Here is a 19,631-nt window from a genome sequence, read left to right on the forward strand (position 1 = left end):
CTCAAAAACTCACTTCAGCCATATAAACCTGCTAGGTGGCCTTAAGCAGGGCACTGTCTCACAGTCTCAGCATCCTCCACACATCTGCAATATGGGCATAATACTATTGACCTTCTTCACAGGGTTGTTTCAAAGACTGCTGATGCATGTGAAGTGCTTTAAAATTAATATATAGAATCTGATGTATGCATGGCAATAAAATCAAATTTTATTTAATAAATCTTCAGATCATATAAAATACAATAAATGCAACAAAATCTAAATCTAAAATTTAAAATATTAAAATATTAAAAACATGAATGTCCCACATGACTTAAATGTATGTATAGAGTTGATGGTGACTATTGTGATCTACTTATTCATGATAACAATCCTGATGAAACAATAGTATGCAAATTAATTTTAGGATGGGTCCTTCTTGAGACACTTTTTTGTTATAGAAAGTATGCTTTTATTCTTTACCCATGTATATGAGAAAAAGAATAGGCGTTTATAATGCAAATTAGTATTCTGCCCAATGTAGGTTTTACATTGATAAATTGAAGCAAGAACACGCATGTGTGAAAATGCCCTATGGTTGATCCTATTTACCTTTGCTATAATTCTTCTCAAAGATGAATGGCCCTATTGAAAAGGAAGCCTTACAAGTGCTTGTTAGAACAGTATTACTTATTCTTTTTTTCAATATTTTTATTAATTTTCATTTGTAGTCAATTATTGTAAAGTAATTCAAAGGGCTAACAGAGCAAGCACCCATTACTTTGTTTTAAATATTTTAAATTAACCTAAAATATGCTTCATTGTAATTCCTTAAAAATAGGATTATAATTAAACATGTTTCACATTGCAGGCTTCCCAAAGACATCTAGTTACCCACTCTGAGAAGAGGACTAGATGGGTTTTTGGCCTGCCTTAGCTGGGCTCTTATTATTTTTGAAGAGTCTTGTGGCACCTTAAAAGTTGCACTAAAATGTAACAACGGATCAGATGCATGAAATGGTCTGAAAAATAGGCTTATTATGCACAGTGAGACACTTTTACACATTGAGATTAAAAGGAAAGCAAAAGATACAATACACGATCCGGCCAGAGGCACATGATTCTACAGTACTGAGAAGCATGAGAATGCCGAGGAATACTGAGTACAAATAAATGTATGCTCACAACAGAATTAGTTGCGCTACTTTCCCACAGGAGACTAAGGGCATAGCTGTTACTGATTTAAAAGGGATTAACAATCTTCCCTCACTCAGAGATCCCTGGGAACTATAGTTAGATAAAGCAGATCTCAGACTCCTAACAGAATTCTCAGCACCCTCACAAATCTACAGTTCCCAGGATTCCATGGAGGAAGCCATGACAATTAAATTGATATATGTCAGCAGTGTCAATCTACTCTAAGACCCAAGATGAAAGCTTCATTGTAAAGCTGCTGCTTCTCCACAGTAAATAAAATTGACAAGCTTTCCAGCCCACTTCATCCATCTGGTAAAGCAGCTGGCTCTATGCATCCAAAGGAAGCTCCTTCCATAACAAATTGTTCAGTCTTTCTCCTCCCCCCTTTTCTTACTGTTAGAAACTAACACACAGTGCTGGATTTAGGCATAAGCTAAACAAGCTACTGCTTAGAGCCTCACAATCCACAGGGGCCTCAAAAAATTTCAGAATTTTTTGGGGGGGCTTTTAAAATTTTAGCTTTATATAGCTTAGGGCCTCACCAAGTCTAAATCCGGCACTGCTAACACAAGCCACGTTTACCCTACATTTATTCCACTATTATTCCAGCTTAAACAGTGATGGCTTCCCCAAAAGAATCCTGAAAAGTGTAGTTTGTTAAGGCTGCTGATAGTTGGTAAGAGACCCTGTTCCCCTCACAGAGTACAATTCCCAGAGTTCTCTGGGAAGAGGGACTGATTGTTAAACCGCTCTGGAAATTGTAGCTCAGTGAGGGGAACAGGACTCTCCTGAGTCCTAACTCTTAAAATCTCTTCACAAACTACACTTCCCAGGATTCGATGGAGGAAGGCATGACTATTTAAAGTGGAATAATAGTGGAATAAATATGTGGTGTGAATGTGGCCACAGTTTCCCTTCTTCATATCTTTTAATTTCCTGTTTGTTGTCATTGTGGGTGTTGTCTTTGCCATGCTAGCACTTCTTTGGACTCTTGCACCCTACTTTAGGGAGTTGGGTGGTTCTTTCTTAATAAGATGGTATAATGGCATCTGGAAAACCATCTGCTTCAATGATTAGTTGCCATCTTTGGTGACCAACTACAGTTTAATGCTGACCCCATTTGGATCTTCCAAGCACTTTACAGATATTATGATTCACAGTTCTTCTAGATTACTATATACAGAGTCATAACTGATTAATGGCTATCACAGTTTTGTACTCACAAAGCATCTGAGGTTTCCCAACAGCTATGCAATGAATCCCTGAAGCCTAGGCCTCTTGGATCCTTAGGTGACCTTCTGAGCTCAGCAGCATTATACCTGTCTTCCTCTCTGCACTCCAAAAGAGCTTGCAGACTAAAATGCATGTGGGGGCATGTCTGCAACATCATGTATCCCACAGCACTCACGTATAGGTTTTATGCTGATGTTCAGCAAACTGTACAATCTAAACTGTGTTGTGGCTTCAAGCTAGAGAATTGAAGCAGGTGCTGTGCTGGGAATGACATGGGATCTGCTCTGGTATGTGCAGTGTGGTTTGAACCAACCACCACCACTACCACTAGTTGAGATCTTATTGGTCCACACCTCTCCTATGGCTTTTGGCCTTTTCCAGACATTATATATTTTACCATGTTGAAATACCACCAAGAGAAGAAGACTCTTCCTTTTAATTATGGATTGTATATACACCTAATAATTTCTTAATTGTTTTTATATAATCAAGAAAATAGCTATAAAGTTAGAGTATCATCACACCCAACCCTCAAGAAGTTCTCCCCTTAAGCATCTGACTGTCAGGGTCAAGTTGGAGCTGTGAAGCCATGCATAGTCTAGAAGACAAGAGAATGTTTTCCAGCCCATTTGTTGTCCATAAGGTCAATTGCTTGCCATGGAACATTGAGATGAAGATGACAGCTGGAGCCAGACTCTGGAGCAGGGGTAGCCAATATGGTGCCACCAGATGTTGTCAGAATGACTCCAACAGCCCCAGCCAGCATGGACAGTGGTCAGAGATTATGGGAGTTAATGTTCACAAATTCTGGAGGCTCCACATTGGCTCTCCCTGCGCTAGAGCAAATACTTCTGCTGTAGCTGGACTCAGGAAGGAGAGCTTCTTCACAATTGATATGTATGTTGTGTTTTACTGCAGCCACACCAGTGTAATATATCAAATTTGCAATGAGCAATGGAGTGTGCCAAGAAGCTATAGTCTATCTGAGGACTCCAGCTGAAGTCCCTGAGTGCTTGGGGATGCCTGTCTAGTCTGTTCTTCAGAAAGAAGTGTTTACCATAGGAAATATAAGTGTGACATCCAAATTCTACCCTTTCTTTTACTTGATGTTCTTCCATGTCCACCTCATATTTTGATTAAATTTAAAATAAAAATAATTAGGTACATGGCAAATGATATTGCAAGTCTATTTATAATGAATTTCATCCTATTAAGTTCCACAAAATGGATGTCTTTGGCTTACTTGAAATGTCTGTGGCATGGGTATGTAATAACCAGTTGGGAAAGCATGCCTGTCAAATAAAAAGCAGGGCAAGAGGGTGGGGTTGTTAAGTGCAATTATAAGGCTTGTACATGCCACTACATTTCTACCATGGGAAAGAGTGGCATAACTTTAATTTCCATACTGGAATGGCTTCCCCAGCAATTGTCTAAATGCCCTCCAGCAATTTCAGGAGATCAGCTTCATGGTGTGCCATACAAAAACATTGCTTATTAGTGAGATGTGGCTTGCTTCATCCAGCCCTAGCTTAAGGCAAAGGCACAAAACAAGTTTCAACAGAGGTCTGAAATTGTCATAGAGAAATTTTCTGCTGATTCAGGTTTTCAGTTTGTAGCTTTCATCTTGCAGTATTTTTCAAATCCCTTTTAAAACACTGAGCCAAATAACCTGGCTTCTTCAAAGTTTGGACCCTTTCATAAGAAAGTGTTAATCTACAATATGTGTGCATGTAAAGTTGTCATCAGCAGGTAGTTACACTATTTCTAATAAAATAAAACATAAAATAAAAAATGTAAATGTACTGCCTTCAAGTTGATTCCGACTTATGGCGACCCTGTGAATATGGTTTTCATGAGGCTGAGAGGCAGTGACTGGCCCAAGGTCACCCAGTGAGCTTCATGGCTATGTGGGGATTCGAACCATGAATCCCAAATCCTTATATTTCTCTTTATTTTCCTCTCATTCCACTACCACACCACTTTCTTTGTGTTTCTGCTACCTTTATTCCTCATTGCTTTGTTGCTGATACTACTCAAGAGCCAAAGGGAGCTTGGGCTCTAGGCCATAGGCAACCAGGGCTGTTTCTGTTGTGTGGCTGAGATGACAAGCTGTCATTTCAAGACAGAGATGAATCTGCCATATTTGTCTCCAGTCCTCTCTGCCCACACACAAACCTGAGTAGAAGTAGACAAGTTAGAAAAGAGAGAAGGAAGGGAGGCCGTGATGCCTAGACAATGTGACCAGCCAGGGGGGTGAGGGAGAGGTGAGTTTCTCCCTAGCTTTTTCTTGCTCTTTCAGCACTAGATCAGGAAACACAGCATGGGGGGGGGAAATGACTGAACATAAGTCTTTTTAGTGGTGTGACAAGAAGTAAATTTACATCGCGCTGTCTGTCTTCTCCTGAATAGACCGAATCTTTCACAAAACTGATAACTTGTGGTATGAGTACAGAATGTTTGTGTTTCATTTGGCTCGGGTTTTAGATGAGTAAGAGCCACACCTGAGGAGTGTCTGTGGGAGAGCAGAAACACAAGCCTAGGCATATATCCCATTGCTTTGATTTTCATCCGCTTACATTAAAAACCCTATCCAAACTTGCAGCCTGGTCCCTTTTTTGTTTGTCTTATTATCATTACCACAAATTCAGAAGGACTCTTGACAGCTCTTTATAAAAATCTATCCGCTTGATATACAGAATGGACTTATTATGTCATCTGAGACATTTCCAGCTTATGTTATATTTCTTGGTTTCATAATATGAGGTCCCATTGGTAAAGAACTGCCTTCTTTCAGGCCCCCTGTTAATTTGGAAAAAGTAATTCTGTCACACCCAAATTCATTTCAGATTCTTGTGAAGATAAATGGAACAAATGCAGTGTATACCAAACATTGCCATAAAAATGTGTGGGTGTATAACAAGAAAACTGAACTTCTATAATTGAGCCACATTAGTGTATACACAAACCCAAAAATATCTAATGTGGGTTGGGGGTGCAGAGCAAGGTGCTAATCAGCATCACTAATGGCTATGGGATTGTCTCTCCACACAGATAGAGGTTACCACAGGGAACTAGTCACCACAAGTGGTGCAAAGGTGGCTTAGTTGGGCTGACCATTGCTAAAAAGGAACTCCTGTTCCAGCCGAGCCCAGCAACTTGTGAGGCAGAGGTTGAAATGGGTTAGAATGGAGGGGGGGAAACAAAGAACTGTGGGTACTTTTACAAGTCAGTTATCTTATCACCACCTGCCTTGCAAGTGATGACCAAGGTCAGATGTGGAGACCCACTATAGCCACACGTTTGCCTTACATTATGGAAACATAGTTGTGCTTAAGTACAACCAACCCAGACTCCCCCTCCCCCGTCTTCCCTCCAGAGGAAACCCTGAAGAGTTCTGTTACAGAGCTGTATAGAATCCTAATATATAAAGCTGTTGCCTTACCAATATTTGTGTGGAGTCCACATCCAGAACACAAAACACAATATCTATACAGTATGCCAAAACACTCTGAATGTTCAGCATCATTTTATCTGTTCTGTGATAAGGGTTTGCAGACTTTAGAGGCTTGTGGTAATTTGCCACATCACTATTCACTGGATGTTCCTCAAAATTTTTTTTTTTAAATAAAATAATGATGTAAATACTCCAAAACTATAGCTAGTAACATGTCGAGGAAAAACACCCTACTTTTTAATGTTTCCTCACATTTAAGCACAAACAAAACCTTAGTGCTAACAGAAAACAGCCAAATTCAAGGTTCTTGTATTAATTTACAAAGCCCTGATCAAGTTGGGTCTAGGGCATCTTATATCCCAGCTTGATCACTCAGATCATCCAAGCCTTTCAGTGTTATCAGCCCAGTCTTGTAGAAGAAATTTAGCCGACACCTTCAGTATTAACTTTTAAAAGTTTGCTGAAAAATTTTCCATGCCACCAGGCTTGTACAGATAATGAAAGAAAAAGCGTTTTCCTTTCCAGTTAGCCAGTCATCTTTGTTTTTGGATTACTACGTTGTTTTTATTTTATATATATATATATATATATTTGTTGTGCACTGCTTTGATTAGTTTTAAAATGAAATTGAGATATAAATATTTTATAAACAAATGCATAAATTCACTAATAGGCAAAAAAACTTGCAGTTTAAGAATACCCAACAGATATGTCTATCAACCTTTAAAAAGCAAGGAAATTGGGCAGCTATAGTGAATGCACCAGGGGAGCAGGAGACCTGATCTCCTCTCTGAGATATTGTACTGCCCTACAAATTTGTAAAAATGCAAACACAATTTGAGTTGGTCTTTCACAGTGCAATCCACTTCCTGTGTAGCTTGGAAGAATTTGATAACATGTGCCTCTGAGCATATGGTGAGCGGTGGCAACACCCGCCATCTCCAAAGGTAGAGAACTATGTTTGTTGGTGTTCTTCTTACTTTGCTTCTTTCCTGTGTTACTACTGTTTCTACAGAGAATCTCACCTAGAAAATTATATTTCTCTCATTCATCCTAGAAATCTGTGTCAAATTTATTTTTATTCTTCAAAGCCTTTTTATTGGTCAGTGTCATATGATGGTGAAGATAGCCTTTTGTGTTTCAAACTAGAGTTTATGCTCTATTTCTAATTTGGGCACATTAACAGTTGAATCTGAAACTGCAGTTTGATGTAAAATCAGACTGATTACAATATGTTGCTAATTAAGCAATGACTCTAGCTGTTCAAAAAAACAAACTTGGCCTGCCCAAGACGCATGTTTTCAGACTGCAATGCTTAAACTATTCCACTTAAGGAAAGGTGGGGATGGTCAATTAAAAACAGAACACACCTAGAATTTTGCTAGAATATATTTCACCTCCCACTGTTTCACCTTGTGCAAACTGAGACGCTTCTCATGTCCATTGGAAACTATTCTGCAGAACAGTCAGTGCCATTATTCAATGGGATTTACTCCTGTGCAATTATGCTTGAAAATGAAATTGACTGCCTTCAAGTCTATTCTGACTTATGACAACCCTATGAATAGGGTTTTCATGGTAAGTGGTATTCAGAGGTGGTTTACTTCTGCCTTCCTCTGAGGCTAAGAGGCAGTGACTGGCCCAAGTTCACCCAGCGAGCTTCATGGCTGTGTGGGGATTTGAAGCCTGGTCTCCCAGGTCGTAGTCCTAGGTTCAGTAAAACTGACCATGGGGGAGGAGGGGGAGGGAGGAGGGGAGGGGGAGGAGGAGGAGGGGGAAGGAGGGGATTGGAAGGGGATGGGGAGGGAAGGGCAAGAGGGAGGGGATAGGAGGGAGGAGGATGGGAGGGCAGGTTTGATCATTTGCATGCTTTTTTACTTCAGTGGGATTTACTCCTGTGCAATTATGCTTAGGATAGGTGAAATTGACCTGGGAGAAGGGCAGGGGGGAGGAAGAGTGCAGGAATGGGAGGGAGGAAGGGGGAGGGGGAGGAGATTTGGTGGGCACTGGGAAGGGGGGAAGCCCCTTTCTTTTCCAAAAGGAAAACATTGTGAACAATATTTTTTCAGCATTTCCCCCAACTTTTTATTCTACAGCAGGCACATGTACCTCCCACCCAAATTTAAACCAAAGCTGTCCCTGGCCACATCCACACCAGGCCTTTGTTTCACTTTGGACAGTCATAGCTTCTCTCAAAGAATCCTGGGAAGTGTAGTTAGTGAAGGGTGCTGAGAGTTGCCAGGAGAGGCCTTGTACCCCTCACACAGCTTCAATCAGAGTGACAGACTGTTAAACCACTCTGGCCACTGGAGCTCTATCAGGGGAATAGGAGTCACCTCTCAGCACCCTTCACAAACTACACTTTCCAGGATTCTTTGGGGAACGCCATGACTGTCTCAAATAAAATCAAGGTCTGGTGTGGGTGATTAGCCAAGCCCAGCAGCTGTGAGTCTGGCTTTTAGGACAGTTGGCTCTCACTGAGCATGCCCAACATTGTCAGTGAGTTCAATGCTAAATTTCTTAAATTAATTAAAAAGCAGCTAGGCATTGTTTAAACTTTTAAACTGCAAAAGATGAAGGTCAGAGTATTAGGCAAGGTCAGTAATAGGATTACAGGTACTCTGCGAACATGGTTGATTCTTAATGAATTTCAACAGATTATGAGAACTCTGACAGAAAAAAGTCCAAAAGGGCTCTGGGGTTTCTCTCTCTCTCTTTTTACACTTTGAACTGCCGATTCTCTCTGACTGTTTTGCGTATCACCATGAAAATTTAGAGGGTTGTTAAACAAGCGTTTCTGAATTTGAGGACTATAAGTTTTGTAAGGTTTTGTTTTGAAATTAGCTTATGGGAAGCATCAGAATAGGATGGGGGGTATTTTCAATTTAACATAGAGGAATGCGTAAAATCTATGCTGACTATAGTATACAGCCACTCTCCTGGCTATATAATAATGAAGACTTAAGCTGTCAAAAGACATCTTGGCATACTAATTCATGCTATTGTAACGAAGCCAAAATACATGTAATTGAAATGATTACATATTCCTCCATCTCCATTTTTCTTTCTCTATGTTGATAAGCCCCTGAGTAAAAGTACCTCCCATACCTATTCTTTATAAAATGTCATGCACATAGGTGGCACCTTGCAACATGCAGGACATACATTTCTGATACGGGTAATCAGTCAAATATAAAAAATTCCCACCTGCAACCTGAAGCGAGAAAGGTTGTAATATTTTCCACAGTGTGCTTAGTGTTCCAGATGCTAGGCTCAGGAGGCAAAGGTAATTGGTTTTAGAAGATGAACTGGGAGGGATACATTCAAACTTTTCAGAACTCCAAAGCATATATTTAAACAAATGTGTCAAATGGACTTTAAAGGCAACATTTCCACATGATTCAAGCGTCTTCACCATTAAGCATTTTCATATCAATCCAACACATTATTTAACTAAGCAATGGCAGGCAGGCAGAAACATTTTATTAACTGATTTTTAATATAACATAATATTTTTAAGAATTATTCAAAATTATGTCAGAACAGTGTGCTTGGATTGGAATTCAACTATTACATCTACTTAAGTTAGTTAACACTTAGCTAACACATTTGAAATTAGATCGCATACAGAACACAGACATTACACAGTTCCTGCCAATGGGCTTACAATCTAAGACTACAATTCTATATGCTCTTACTTGAGATTTGAGAGTAAGCATAGCATTGGCCTGTAAGATGGTCAGGATAAATGACAAAAGATAAAACAACAGCAATAGCGGTACACAGCATGAAAGCCAGCAAGGAGGAGAATGTTTTATTACCACCACCCCCAAAAAAATTTCTGCAGGCTTCACCGGTAAAGAGGAACTAGTTACCAAATGGCCCATTCCTGTGGTGCAGTTTCCCAATTCAATACCCACTAGGCTTCCTTAATGCAGCATCTGGGTCCTTTCAGATAAAGAGGGATTGTGCTGCTTCTTACCAATTGTTGTACATAAAGAGAAAGACAAATATATTACAAAACAATTGCCTCTGTGAAAATAATACTTTTGGCAGTTATACAGTTTCCCCCCCAAACACTGGCCCCTAATGAAGCAAAATGGCAAAACTAAGAGATATGAGCACAAAAGCATAGTAAGAACATCAGCAAACTGTTATCTTGCATAGCTTTGCTTCTTTATTATGAGAGAACATTATGAAATACAGTTGTTTGTTTTAAACTGTGTTTTGGGGCAAGGGGGCTGTTGTGAAACTGGGCATACATTATCGGTATAGATATTTGTTCCATATTTTCATTTAAGATGATAGAAATAGGTTTCTTCTGCTATTACATATTCCCAGTCACATTAGGAAGCTGTCTTACACGAGGCCCAGACTGTCCATTTAAGACCTGGTGGCTGGCTGGCAGCAGCTCTTGAAGAACACAGGCAGGACTCTTTCACATCACCTACTACCTATCACCTAGTTAACTGGAGATGCCAGGGATTGGAACTTGGAATCTTTTGCAAACAAATCATGTGCTCTTTTACCGAGTTATTATGGTCCTCCTTTTGACAAAAAAATCTAAAACGTATGCAGTGAAGAGCCCAGAATTTCCACACATTCATCTTAGTAATGAGGGAATGGTCAGGTCAGGTCAGCATGAAGAGGCCTAGGAAGCATCATGCTGGATGTCTCTTACTAAGACTCACATCTGTAGCCATTTTGTGAGTGATTGCTTACACAATGTATTTGCAATATGCTAGCAGGCAGGTGAAATGTAAAATGGAGCTCCATGAATTTAAATTTGTTTTCATGTCTCCAAAATTCCATTTCTGGTGGTATGTGTAACAAATGTTCTGAAATACAGCAGAATTTGGACATCTCATAAGACAGTATGCTTTTTTCCTGCAATATAGGAATATCTGAAGAATGTAAGTTGTGTAGATGCTAGGGGATCAACTGATAAAACATTACAGGAGACTAACTCATCTGACTGTAATTAATATATTAACCATCTAAACTAAATATTTCAGTATGTCAGTGCTAATGATATTGTTAGGTTTTCCATTTAGGTACCAGATTGCCTTCACAAAATGATACTGCCACTGACATTTTTTGTGTGTGCAAATTATTAAAAGTCCATTGGCTTAAACAAAAGGATGCATGTAGATTGTTTCCAACAGTACCACTGGCAGCAAATTCCCTTTCAATGGAAACAGATCAGATTCATTTCAATATGTAGAATTTAATACACAATTCTTCAATTATGAGTTCTACCAATTGATCAGTTTGATAGATCTGCTCTACCTCTGAAAGGCAACTGCACTGTAACTTGCCCATTAAAGAGCAAAGGTATAACTTTATTACTCCTAGTTCTTCCTAGGAATCAAGAAAATTATATCAAAAAAACTAACTAATCCACATCAAACAAAAAATGGAAAATAAGGTATTATTTTTAACATATTGGGCGTGGTTTTTTTTTTTTTTTTAAATTAAGCTGCTAAGCCTCTTTACTGCTTTCAATGTGGCTGAGTAGATGGTAGTAAGTGGGTGCAGGAGAATATTTTAGTCTGCACATATCTGGAAAGCAAAGATTCAGGAAATCAATAAGGTGACTCTGCTGCTACTCCTAGTTACCATCTCCATAATAATAAGGTTTGACATTTCCCAAAATATGATCTTCGTAGAGGGGGAGGCAGCAAAAGAAGAATCCGAGACCTATAGCCATAAGACACATGGTCCACCCAAAACCGTAGGCCCAGCCGAACTCAGCCATACTACCTGCTGGGAAACTTATATATCTTGAGAACATTACAGGGTAGATGATAAGGCCCATTAGCGAGAATACAGCTGCAAAAAAGATAAACAAAACAGAAAGTGAAAATTAGTGATAATGAAAGCAGAAAGGATATAATTTCCTCTCATAATAAATTTAGATTAGATTATTGCAATGCACTCTACATAGAGCTGCCATTAAAAAGTGTTCAGAAATTGCAGCTGGTACAAACCATAGAAGCACCCAAGATAAGAGTTTCTCTGACTATAATGTGCTGTTCTTATTTCAACTGCACTTGCTTTCAATTTGTTTTCCATGTTCTCAATTCAAGATGCAGATTTGACTCTATAAAGCCTTCAAACCAGGATATCTCAAGGAGTGGTTCCTCCTGTATGAACCTCTCGTTACGTCCTGCTTTTTGACCCTCTGTCTAACCAGGTTTGGTTAATGACAAGACTGCGGCAGCATTCCAGCTTTGGATTTTCTTTCCCAAATAAGTTAGACTAGCCCCATCCCAGACAGTATTTAGACAAGCAAAATTAAAGCAATTTTATTTTCTCTGGCTTTCAACATTTAATTATGATTTTGCCACATTATTCTTGTTCTCTTTGCTTTTAATCATTGCTCTTATCTTGTTAAGATGTTTAATCTTTGCTCATATTTTGTTAATAATTTAATATTTTAAGTTATATTTACAATTGTATTGTTTTAGTGTATTGTAAACTGCATTAGGGGTCCTTTTAGGAGCAAAAAGTGGTCTAGAAATGCTCTTACAAACAAACCTCTGTGATTGAGTGCCTGTCACTCTATAAATTAAAGGAGAGCCACCCAAAAATAGTTTCTTTCTACATACTCAGATGATTCCCTAGGTAAGTATATAAATTCATAAATTAAAAGAAAAAGAAAGATTTAACCCCCATCCCTGACAAGATGTGTGAAGGAAAGTGAAGGGGAGTGGAAGAATAAAGAACTAGCCTGCTCAAGCTTCCTATGGCTTATTGTAAGTATTTTGGAGAGGAAACCAGAATTTGGAAGATGAATGCCATGGTATTTTCTTTTAACTTCCTTCCTGTACATCCTTACACTAGGATGTGAGCCTCACCAGCCCCATGATATAGTTATAAAATGCTTGGTCCTCTGCTATATAGCACAGCAGAGAAAGGTTTCAGGGGAATGAGAAAGAACCCACCCTGCCCCCACTCATCAAGAGGTCTGAATGACACTACTCGTTCACACAGCAGTTTAATGTGAGATCGAGTCTCCCTGCATCCCTGTTTAATTTGCAGCAATCACATGATGTACCAGGCAAGGTGAAGGCAAGCCTCTGCTTTTACCTTTTAATCTGCAGCAAATTAATCCAATTTTATTCCGAAAAGGGAAGGAAAAACCATATGTGCTTCGCATCTCTAGAGCCTTGTAGATGCTTAGCTCTTATGCTTTTGTGAGTCCCCACCCACTCCCTCCTCCTCCCTTTGTTCATGTCATTTTCTGCTGGCTCCCTTCTGCAAGCCTGCTGCAAATGGTGTTTCCCCCGCCCAACTTGGGCAAAAAAGCATAACACTTTTCAAACAAATATTTATATTTCTGTTGGATTCTGAAAATAGAAATAATAAAACTTGAGGATTTTTTCTTTTTTAAAAAAATGAAACTTACTCTGGAACAAACTGAGTATGCTCGATTGCCAAAGTAACCAGAGGAAGTGATAGCTTGGCCTTAAAAGGGTGTGGTCATTAGGAAGTTGCATATTTGACCCTTTCCCTTCAGTGTAAATGGAAAACAGCGGATTGAGGGCTCATATAAGGTAAGAAGTGTGAACCTTTAAACTCTATCGCAACGAGAAAAGCTTCGTCTTTAAAACGGAATTCAACTCCCATGTGAATGAGCCCTACAAAGCTCCTGTTCTAGGCTGGCTGGAGCACACTTCTTGTGATGGTGGTTAAGTATACATTGCAACAATTTGTTGCAGATCCAGTTTGTCTGACATTATTTCTATCAAGGAAATATGATAGATTCCTTTGAAAGAGGGTACAAATTTAATAAATAATAATAATAATACTTCGTTCATATGAAGCTTCCTTATACTGTGTCAAGCAGTTGGTCCATCTACCTTAGTATTTAGGACCTCTCCAAGGTCTCAGGCAAAGGTCTTTTCTAGCCCTGCTACCCAAGATATTTTTGAAATGGAGAATGGGTGCCTGACTTTACACAAAGCATATGTTCTACTGCAGGGGTGGCTAATGTGTCATCTTCCAGATGTTCCTCGACAATAGCTCCCATATTTCTGAGCATTTGTCATGCTGGCTGGGCTGATGGGAGTTTAAATGGAAAGCCACAGGTTCCCCATCCCAGCTCTTAAAGAAGGTACCAGAGAAAATATTGGCAGCTGGAGATTTTGGAGCAGATCATGCATGAGAACAGTCTAAATAAATCCCCATCTTTGTTATAAAAAAAAAATTAAATGGACTTATTTATGAGATAGCCATACCAAAGGCACAAAGCTCTTTGCTTGCATTTTTAAAAAGTAGTTTAACGTTTTTGTCATGTGATGACAAGATCCTGTAATTATTATTGAGCATGCTTTGGGACCTTGGTGAATTTTTGCAGTCCAACTGCCACACTTACTGAAATTATGCAAAATGGCACTCCTGTTTTAATTCTTACCCACATTTTAAAAAAGGTCTCTGCTATTTTCCTACAGCTTTAGGAGTAACTACTCTCTCCAAACCAAAATTAGGCATCCAACCTCATTCTAAAATACTTTTTACTCTGAGACACAGTCTTACCTGCAACAAACAATAGGCCTCCTATCCCTCTGATGAAGTTGAACCGAAGCGTTGGGATGGCAAATGCGATGATGGATAAGGCAAAACAGATACATACGATTATGAATCCAACCAAGAAAGTGGCAGCTGCACCTCTACCCCAGGCTGAAAATCAAAATCAATGATAGCTGCACTTTACTCTCTGTTATGGTAAGATAGGTGTTTATCTAACAGTTAAAGATGATATGTGTCTCTGTGTTAAGGAAGTTTGTGTATGGAGACCCATCCTTCAAAATTCACACTTCCCTGAATTTTGTAATGTAGTTGGCCAACCAAGTAATGCATATAAAATTGCATATACTAAGGTAAATTGTACATAAAATTGCATATATCAGAGAAAACAGCACACAAAAATGCATTACATAAAGGAAAATTGCTTGGCAAATATGTGTATATTGGGCAAAATTGCATCCAAAGATGAGTATATTAGGAGAAGGTCACACTAAAATGCAGCTGAAGTGTCATGAGGGCATATTTTTTCAAAAATTGCACAAATATTGAGGGAATGTTCTTAATGTGGAGAACTGAATTTAAGAGTACAAAAAAAGGAGAAACTGAGAGAAGTTGTAATTGACAGATTTATCCACCCCTAATAGGTACACTCAGCTATTTTCCCCTTTGTTAAACAGGTTTTGTGGAGTTATTGTATTGTTTCCAAAATCTATTCAACTAGAGGTGGCTGTGAGACAAAAGCAAAACTTTGCTCAAAATATTCTTGGTTCTCTCAGAACCAAGTTTTTAGCTTTAAGAACTTACCATCATAGCAACTCTGATCTTTTTGGAGTGTGTGTAGAAGCTGAAAGGAATGGGAAATAGAGGAATAACGTGAAAATGTCCTGCAGACAGGGCAGGGGACCCCTTGCATCTCAGTGTTTATAGTCATTTTTTTCATCGGATTGTGTTTTTCCCCAAACCCAGAGTATGCACTTTCAAGTCTTTGGGGTGCTAATTTATCAATAAATAAATAACTTAAAAGATTAAACCCTGGGATTTTTTTATACTTTCATGTAGGTGAAAGTAGAACTGAACCAGCCAGGATATAAAACACCTTAAACGCAATGCATAATGGCTACAGAGCATCTCCCACTAAACTTATTTCAACACACACACACACTTTGATTTTAATTTGATTTTAACTTTGATTGTACTCAACATGGTTTAGGGCATCTCAGGTTTTTGAGGCACATCTTGTTCTGGAGAACAGGTTACAGCCAGAGAGCAAAACAAACAAACCCTTAATGAGTTAATACTATTCCCTGAAAAAAAAAACCCGCAAGTAGTAATGCCTGTTAATTGTGCCTGAGCACATGAAGACTGTAGCTGGGAATACGTCCCATGAAACTCAGAGGGGCTTACTTACTTCTGAATAGACTATTTATTTATTTATTTATTTATTTATTTATTTGATTGATTGAACTTTTATACCGCGCATAGCAAGCTCTCTGGGCGGTGTACATAAAAAATAAAACACAAACAATTTAAAAGCAGCTAAGAAACCAACTAATCATCCAGTTATAAAAGGTGTGTTGTTAAAACATTAGATACAAATACAAACTATTAACAGATATAAAAATATTAAATATTATAATATTAAAAAATATTAAAATGCCTGGACAAAGAGGAAGGTTTTCACCTGGCGCCGAAAGGATAGTAATGTAGGTGCCAGGTGAACCTCATCAGGAAGGGTGTTCCATAATTCGGGGGCCACCACCGAGAAGGCCCTCTTTCTTGTAGTTGCCTTGTGTGACATGTGTGGGATTGCACTCTAAATATGCTTGCTTTTCTGGAAACATGTATATTGATGCTTTCGGGGGTGGGACAGGACCCAGAAATGCATTAGAACAATTAAGTTATCCCATTTGGCTTTAATTGAACAACTCTCTCTCTTTCTCATATTTCATATGAAGAAAAAGCAAAAACGTCTGAGCAGGCATAATCTTGTAAGAGACATTCCTCGTTCTCTCACAGAAGAGGGAATGCCTTTTTTAAAATGGAAGTTGCCATCTTCAGTTTTGGTAAATTAGAAGCATGAACAATATATCAGTCAATTCATCAGGGGCACCTTTTTAGCTTATCAAAATGTTTTTCCTCTACCAATCTAACCAATTAATTAACTAAATATTGCAGCCGTAATATATTGTAAATGTGTATTTGTGTACTTGATTTAAACACTGATACTGTTTTTTGGAACAAAGCCATGAAAAATTCAACAATGTAGAAATTTTTTCTAAGACTTAAAAAAACCCACTTCAGGTCTAGTTTAGCAAATCTTTCCCCATATTGTCACCCTGTCAGCACTCTTTGGCCAGTCAGTTGCTCTAAGCAGGGTGATGGGGGAAAGGCAGCCTTTCCTGAGTGAAAACCCTAGAGAGGCAATATATAGCTCACAAATCTTATCTATCTATTATGTGAGAGTGGGAAACCTGTGCCTATGCAGATATTGCTGGACTCCAATTCCCATCGTCCCTGATCATTGGTCATGCTGGCTAGGTTTGATGGGAGTTGGAGTCCAACAACAAACGGAGAGTCATGGGCTCCCCACTCACGTATTATGGCATTTGGGTCACAGCACTTTACACTTACAAATTAAGAACACAGTAGATCAAACTTACCAAAAAAATCTAAAACTTACTTTCAGTTAAGGGTGTACAGAGATTGCAACTTTAAAGTTCTTTTTGAAAACTTAGGGTGGTATTCAGTGCTAGTCCAACTCAGAATAGACCCACTGAAATTAATAGACATGACTAACTTAGGTTCATTAATTTCAATGGGTTTACTCTGAGTAGGATTTAGGTGAATACAACTCCTACTGTGCTTCAACAAAATAAAACCATAGACTCTTAACGAAGAAACACTCATGATCCAAAATGTCTCTTTTATTGTAGCAGGCTGGCCCTTGTTTAGATTCTGTTCTCTAGACAGTGGACTGGAATTGTGCTGTTGTGCAATCTCCCCATCTTTTGCCACCTACTAGAAAGGGCTTCACGCTTATTTAGTATAGGCATACATACTTTGGAAGGAACATTACAAACAAACCCAAGAGAGACTGAAAATGCCAAATCCACATTTCTTATTTAAAGAATGAGGGAGAAACATTATGATCACTTGACTCTAAAATCAGTTTCCACACTTTTGTCAAGGGAACACTAAGAATTAACAGATTCAAAATTGACATAAGAAGGGTGGTGTGTATTCATGGACCAAATTTGTGAGTCCTTTTGTTTCCCTAGTAGTTTTTTATTTTTGCATATCATGATTGGCCCATGATTTGAAGCTTGGGCTTAACCCAGTATTTCACCTGCTGTTACTCCAACTTTTAACATTTGTTTTGTCCTGACAGTGATGACATTCACTGATTAACACAGCATAATCTCTTGTAGATCATTTTGCTAAGATACAGAGGTAGAACTTCAAAGCCATATGGATTTCAATAATAAATGTAGTATAGGAAACAGAGTCAGCATTAAGAAGGTGCTTAGGGCAGGCCTTCTTTCCAGGGTGTATTTTAACACAGCAGTTGGAGATGAGGAACGACTTCTTAGAATAGACTAAAATTATTCTACTGCTGATATATATTAGCTAGCTAAACACAAATTTATCAAAAGTGACAGTTCAGATATAAATTACACCATTTGCCCACATATATTGTCTTCATTAATAAAATGTCATCCCCACTTTCAATCTTATGTGGTACAGTCCAACACGGACTCTACCATATGATTCTTCTGAATATGCAAAACTCAGTTCTACACAAGTTTGTTTCAGGATGTGCTTTCATTGCTGATTTTTCTGCTTGTTGATACCTCCATGTTTACCCAAAACTACTTCTTGTCATGGTGGAAAGTGCTGGGGTGATAGAAGGGGACCTGTTAAACAAACATTATGCTGACTGTTATCTATAATCATGAATATCAACTTGTTCTTTGAAAGCTTGAGGGAATATTACTTACTATAATTTGATGGAGTGGACTTCCATTCTAGCATTTTTAATTACTCTTTATCATAATTGCTAAAACTCATTCTTAAAAATAATTTCTAAGCATTACCATTTTGGAGAAAAGCTTAGATGTTGGTGAAAGTGAGCAGAAGCACTCAGGAACAAAGTATGAGAAAAATATGGTGCAAAACATGCACAATGAAATGTAATGTCTTCATATATATCTTCAGTAGTCTATTTTTTTCATTGGAGCATAGCCTTCAATACTTGGATTCTTACCGTAATCCATGAGCGATCTGCATTGCCATTCATCTTCTAAAGAACATAATTTCCATAACGAACCTCGTTGTGCAAATGGCAGGCCATCTGAGGTTACCCAGCCCCAGCCAACCAGTGAAATGATCCCAAAGATCACTGCTAAACCCAGAAGAAGAGGTAAGATCCATCTGCAGCGTGTATAGTCCAGGCCGTACTGAACCATCTTGTTTGGGTCTTAGCAGTTTGACTCGCAAGCGGAAAGTTCTTCCTGCTATTGTTTCAGCAGCCTTGGAAAAACAGCAGTTTAATAAAGGCTTATGAAAAGTGTGTGTATGAAAGTAAAAAAGACAGGAAGAAAGACGAAGGCAGAGAGCAGCTTTGTGATCCAGACAGGCACTGAAGGAGAAGACTCCACCTACATTTCAATGAGCAAGTAAGTACAACAACCTGTTGAGCTGGAAAGAAAATTCAGGGTTGGGATTGTGCACATCTTGAAACCTAACCTTCCTTGTCTTTTGCCTGCTACTAATTAAGTTAAATGATGGTTACAACCCATTGCCATTAGCAATTTACCCTTTCCTGGCTGTAAGATTTCACAGCAAAGAGCAGTACAGTGTTTGGGGTGGAGGAGAAGAAAGAAAGGTGTTGGGTTTTTTTGCTAAACAACAAAAGTAGCCTTGCTGTTTTAAAGAGTCATTACACAACTTGCTGGGGGGGGGTGTCCTTGGTTTACCACTAGTGCATATGAAGGGTGAATGGAAGATAAGCTAAAGCAACAGCAACTGGAGGTTGATACTGATGGGATATATTACACACTGGTCAACACTAATTTTATTGCCAATGCTGTTTGATCAATTTTAAGGTAACTTTGTGAGGCTGATTCCAAATATGGCATCGTTTTTGCTAGATTGGCTCTAATTTTTGAGATAACGGATGCCCCCATTGAAAAACATAACAAATTCAAAACATTTAATGGTCAGGCATAGCCTACCC

General features: G+C 38.7%; 1 protein-coding gene across 3 annotated transcripts; it reads right to left on the bottom strand.

Moving 5' to 3' along the window:
* Window positions 1-9,343: 9,343 nt before the first annotated feature.
* LOC133383374 (p53 apoptosis effector related to PMP-22-like) lies at window positions 9,344-19,143 on the bottom strand. 3 transcript variants are annotated; one of them, XM_061623965.1, is made up of 4 exons: window positions 18,660-18,734; window positions 15,200-15,239; window positions 14,405-14,548; window positions 9,344-11,695 (listed from the first exon to the last, which is right to left on the bottom strand). In XM_061623965.1, exons 1-4 carry the CDS (start codon window positions 18,690-18,692, stop codon window positions 11,475-11,477), a joined length of 438 nt encoding a protein of 145 aa, XP_061479949.1. In that variant the 5' UTR covers window positions 18,693-18,734; the 3' UTR covers window positions 9,344-11,474. The 3 variants fall into 3 exon arrangements, with proteins under 3 accessions (XP_061479949.1, XP_061479947.1, XP_061479946.1); XM_061623963.1 differs by lacking the exon at window positions 18,660-18,734 and adding an exon at window positions 16,077-16,208; XM_061623962.1 differs by lacking the exon at window positions 15,200-15,239 and having other exon boundaries at window positions 18,660-19,143.
* Between the last annotated feature and the right edge of the window lie 488 nt (window positions 19,144-19,631).

The sequence above is a fragment of the Rhineura floridana genome, chromosome 4 (genome assembly GCF_030035675.1).
Source record: "Rhineura floridana isolate rRhiFlo1 chromosome 4, rRhiFlo1.hap2, whole genome shotgun sequence".
Classification (NCBI taxonomy): Eukaryota; Metazoa; Chordata; class Lepidosauria; order Squamata; family Rhineuridae; genus Rhineura; species Rhineura floridana.